Below are 5,549 nucleotides of genomic sequence, written 5' to 3'. Positions count from 1 at the left end.
ATCTGGTGAAAATTTCATGTCATTAGCACCTCTAGTAATATATTTACTGAGAAAAATGGTGACATGTTAAATACTTATTTTACCCGCTGTATGCTACTCAAACTAACTGTAACTAATTTGCACAAGAGGAAAAAAATTGGGCTATTGYTTCATTTAAGTCAGAAATATACTTGCATGATGTCCACTTCAATGGTCACATGAATAACTGCCATTTACTACTTATTTTTAAATATTTTATCCAAAATAAAGAACAGTTTGAAAACTTGGATGCTTCTGTTCATCATCCTTTTTTTCCAACTTTAGAGGTCTTCTGGAATCAAAGGATTAAGTAAATATACCTGTAGTACAAGTGTAGCTGTTTGTCGGCTATCTTGGGTTTAGACAAAATTCTCAAGCAGTTACAACAACTGACCACTGAATAAACCTCAATGGACTAAAGCAGTAGAGCTCTCTAGCAGCTGATATGCATTTTCATCATTGAAACCATTCCATTTTTCTAGATGCTTAAAGTTTGTAACTCTGAATTAAACCAAGGAGTTGGCTTCCTCAGATCAATTACTCTCTTTTTCAGAAGAGCAATTTTACCAAGAGAGGTTTGCATTAAAGTTGTGAACAAATTCGATCCACTGTCATCCTAAACCTTTAATCTCCTTAAAGATTCCAGTTATTTGTGCTCTGTTTTCTTTAGAACTCATTGACATCCCCCCCACAACTATTTATCTTGTAAAGAATCAGGAGATGTTACCATGGAACACAAGTCTTTCACTAATTGTCGCCTCTCTCTTTCCCACTTAGTGTAAAACATGATGCCTGAATAAAAGGAGAGCTGTTAAATTTTACAGGTTGTTTATTACTACCCCAAATCCAAAAAAGGATGGTGTGTGAATGTAAATCAAACCAGAATGCAATCATTTATAAATTTCAAAACAACATATTTTAATCTCAAATTGATCATAAGAAACATAATTGTTTAAAGTAACTGTACCATTAATAAAAAATGTTTTCTGTTTTTAAAAAGCTACATATGATCATTCTAAACATGTCCACAGTGACCTGAATACATTTTTTTTGTAGAGTGGTGAAACTGCAGCAGAGTCTTCACAAACAAGAGGAAGACTAAAGATGTTCCAGAACCTGGTTCAAGTAAAGAAGGGACATCAGAGTGATGGTGACAATGTGGAGAGCACAACCAACAACTGTAAGTTACTGTGGGAGGGATTTCTCTCTATAAAAGGATTGTCTGGTCATTTTTGAAATATTGTTCTGTCAAACAGCAACACAGTGGGCCAGTGATTACAGCTGCTTCTCACAGCAAGAAGGCAGCAGGACCACCTCCCATCCTTCTGTTTCCTCCTGCAGATGAGAAACAAGCAGKTTTAAACTGTCCTTAGGTGTTAGTGAGCGAGTGGAGGGTTGACCTTCACTGTGTCCCTCTGATGGACTGGGGACATATCAAGGGTGTATCATGTCTCTTGCACAGTGACTCATAGAGACAAGCATCAGGTGCTTGTGACCCTGGGTACTAGTCTGGATGGATGATTGTCAATTACTCATCAGTAGAGACTGAAACATGTCATATGTTGCACTGTGACCTGAAAGTGTGACAGCATGTAAGCTGCGAAGGGTGTGTAGGCCAGAGTTGTTATAGTTAACTAAAACTAACCAAATAATGAAAACTGAAATTAAAAGAACAACTAAAAATAAATAAAAATTGTAATAAAATGAAAAAACGCTAGCTAGCTGGTCTTATCTTTTTACAAAACTAAGTAAAACTAACTGAAATTATAGATAGAATACCCTTGGTATAGTGTTTTCCAATTTATATTAAACCATGTGGACTGATTAAACAAATCTATTTTTTCTTCAAATCATGCAGTTTCACATTAGTTGCAAGCAGCTTACGGCACCTCATGGTCCGTAACAACACTTGTTTACAATCAGCACTCATCTGCAAATGGCACCTGCAAAAGTTGGGGGAAAGCGGCAAAGAACGATTTGGGATTTCTTTGAATATGACTAATGCTGCGTTCACACCGAACGCGATTTCAGCTTCAAAATCTCAGCCAACGCTGAAGTTTGAAGCTTGTGCACTTTGAGGTCAGACGCAGGTCAGCTCTTGAAGCGCTGCACGGCAACAGCCKCCCCGCCCCTCCCTCCTCTGTCGGGCTCTGTTTAATGTCRGACGAGGAAGTGGCTTTGCTTTATTTACAGAGAGCAAGAGCATGTCACGTTCATCAGATAATTAATTCATAATTAATTCACCAGATAATTCAGAGTAGAGGCTCACAGCTCGCTTTCAGGACTATTTTTCCAGTCTGATGAGTCGCTGCCACGCATTGCTGCGGATCAGGACACTGACTGCAGGCACTCATTTCAGCTACAGAGCAGGAGCTCCGTCTGTTTCAGGTTAGTGGACATCATTCAGTAAACTGTCCCGTCGGGAAATATGTCACTACGTCACACAGTGGAGTCTCTCTGATTGGTTGACGCTGCGCGTCGAGCTGCAAAAGTTCAGATTTTCTAACTTCAGCGATTTGCGCCTCAGCGCGTCGAACGCTCAGATCGTTCAAATCGTTCAAATCGCGCTGCTCTAATCGCGCTTGAGGCGCCGCAGAACTTCCCGACGTTGCTTGAAGCGCGTCCACCATAGACTTTGTATGTAAACCTGCTGCTCCTGATGCTGAAATCGCGTTCGGTGTGAACGCACCATTACTAGTAGGCAACAATTCATGTACAACATACAGTATGCACTGCCAACTAGCTGTGTATCAACTCTTTCACAACTTAATTCTACAACTGCCGATTGCTGGGGATATGATTTCCTGAAACAGACATTTAGCTCCTGGTGTAAAAATTAAAAAGTTGTTGAGGATTGCTAGTTCGGCTGATTCTTTAAAAAGTTGTTGAGGATTGCTAGTTCGGCTGATTCTTTAAAAAGTTGTTGAGGATTGCTAGTTCGGCTGCTTCTTTGTCTTTTTCTTTTGTTTGTTGTAGATTTTTCATTAAAGAAGTATCAATAAAGTAATTTTAAAACTGTTTTTTGGAAAACTGAAGCAATGCATTCTAGGTACATGGCGGATTTGATTTGTAATGGGAAACGAAAGCACAGTTGCTCCAGTTGACCACTAGATGTCAGTCTTCATCAGCATAACATCTTTAAATCATTTCTGAGTCTGTAACCCCATTGGCCGATTGCTTCGACCAATTACGTCAAGTATTGAGCTCCAGTGTTTAAACTTTTTTTAAAAGGAGCTCCGAGAAAAGTAAAGTAAAATAAAKCAATACATACAAAATTTTAGTATGGATTACAAACATTAACTGTTTTTGCTATTGGCTTCCTGTTATGTAAGCAGACACAAAGCATTGTGGAAAATGAGAACCGTGACCCAAAGCAACAGTCAGCAAGGATGTATACCTTCCCAAAAAAGTGTGTTTATTTGGGAGGGTTGCTGTTGGATAGATCATGTGTGTTGTGATTCATTGACAGTCATACCTTCTGCTGTTCAAGATAATGATGACTGATAGATAATTAGTTATTAGCATTTTAATTTTAGAAAGCACAAACCCGCTTATGAATTATAAAAATTAGTAAGACTGCTAAAGCGCAAACGAAATATTTAGGTCTGCAAGTAGCGGATTTACGCTTTAGCGGGCTAGTGCCCACCACTGATGGAAACAACTTTGTTCACCTTCCTAAAATAATCACCCAAGTCCTTTGTTGGCAAAATTTAGTTACATGATTATTTTAGGAAGGTGTCATTATAATGGACTGCTTTCACTRGTGACCAAAAAGCTGCTGGTTATTTAACWCATAGGAACACCTCAAGCTGGAGGATGCAAATAAGTTTATTCAAAACTATAAAACACTACTGCTAAAACCAATGAAAACTAAACAAAAAAAACCAAGCATTAAAAAAGGAATAATTAAAAAAACTAGCAAACCACTCTAAAAACTAATTAAAACTAACTACTTTAAAAGAAAAGGAGTCATAATGAAACAAAAACTACACTATAAGGAAAAATCCAAAACTATTTTAACCTTGGTGTAGGCGGGACTTTTGTACACCCGTAATCTCAGGCTCCAAGCGCACAACATGACAGCTCCCAAAAAATAAACTCTTCAGGCTTCAATAAAGATAGGTGTGCTTCAGCCATCTTTATTATTGTTGATGCTCAGCACACAGCCATTGTTTAGCTAACCATTAGCTTAGTCTGAGAGAAGACCTTTGCTTCTTCCTCTACACTCTGTGTTGAATGACTACGGTAATGTCACAGTTAATGAGGTACTAACTATTTTACAGAACTTCATGTCAAAAATGATCAGACTATCCATCAGAATGGTATCACAATCAGTGTCTTCTCGTTCTCAGATTGTTTGGCAGAAGTTGTAAGAAACAACAACATGGTGCTGACCTGCATCAGCAGGGGCAGRAGGACAGAGATGAGTTCCTTGAAAACTACACAGTCACCACAGCAGCTGCTTCAACTAAACACTAGGGATCTCCACGGAGATGCAGTGGATGATGGCATGTGGAAGTCAAAGCCATCTGACTGTTCACAGGCCTGGTCTCCATCCTGCCATACCTGCCAGAACCCCCCACCTGAGATGTGGGCCTGCAGTGGCAGCTTGTCTCTGCCTCAAAGCACAGATTGGGATCATTTTGAGAAGCTGAAACAGGAAGTGGACAGCAAAAAGTCAGACTTGCCTGTGCCACAGATGGCTCAGTCCATCACTGATCTGCACCAAAAACAAAAAGCAGTAAGTCTTACCTTCAACATTTTTATTTAGAACCTTCAGGTATGAGTGTAGGCAGTAGTACAGTAATGTTGTTATAACTGTGTGTGTATGTGTGTGTGTGTGTGTGTGTGTGTGTGTGTGTGTGTGTGTGTGTATGGGTTTTTCCTACAATATGGGGGAATTTTTTTTCTCCAAAAAAGCAGCCTCGTGGGGACCAAAGTACATCGTGCAAACATGTGAGGTTAATCTTAGGGTAAATGGCCAGTGTTTCGATATAAAGTCTAAAAAAATGAATGGAAGTCAATGCACGGTCCCCACGGGGTTCAAGAACAAATGTGTTTGTGTGCCCTTGTTTTTGCTAATTGGTGAGGACAATTTTTCAGGGGGACCAAATGTTCCTTGTGGGGACCAAAGCCCAGTCCCCGTGACTTGAGGGCTGATTTTGAAAGGGGAGGTTAGGTTTATGACCAAGGTGTGAATTGAGTTTATGTTAGTTTTATGGTCAGGTAGGTTACCTGTGGGATTAATTTTAGGGTAAGTGGTCAGGGTTAGGCTATAAAATTTCCAAAAAATGAATGGAAATCAATGGAAAGTCCCCACAAGGTTAGAGAGACATAGTTGGTGTGTGTGTGTGTACACACTTGTTTCTGCTACAGAGTGAGGACCACAATATGTTTTTAACCAATAAAGTGAGGTCATTTTTGGGAGGTGAGGATATTTTCCTGGTCTTAACTTATTTGCAGCTCCACTGCTTTCTACTGGTTAGGTTTAGAGGTATGGTGTGAMTTAAATTTTGGTTCTGGTTAGAGTT

The 5,549-nt window shown here is 39.5% G+C and overlaps 1 protein-coding gene across 1 annotated transcript; it reads left to right on the top strand.

Moving 5' to 3' along the window:
* Window positions 1–1,074: 1,074 nt before the first annotated feature.
* Window positions 1,075–4,759, top strand: LOC106537157 (uncharacterized; the record flags this gene model as incomplete). The annotated part of the gene is given in 2 exon segments (XM_014034530.1): window positions 1,075–1,198; window positions 4,371–4,759. Coding segments are annotated over 2 exon segments (513 nt in total), but the record flags the coding sequence as incomplete, so codon positions are not given.
* Between the last annotated feature and the right edge of the window lie 790 nt (window positions 4,760–5,549).

The sequence above is a fragment of the Austrofundulus limnaeus genome, unplaced genomic scaffold (genome assembly GCF_001266775.1).
Source record: "Austrofundulus limnaeus strain Quisiro unplaced genomic scaffold, Austrofundulus_limnaeus-1.0 Scaffold2155, whole genome shotgun sequence".
NCBI lineage: Eukaryota > Metazoa > Chordata > Actinopteri > Cyprinodontiformes > Rivulidae > Austrofundulus > Austrofundulus limnaeus.
The sequence above is the reverse complement of the archived record's forward strand: the minus strand, read 5'-3'. Positions and strand labels throughout refer to the sequence as shown.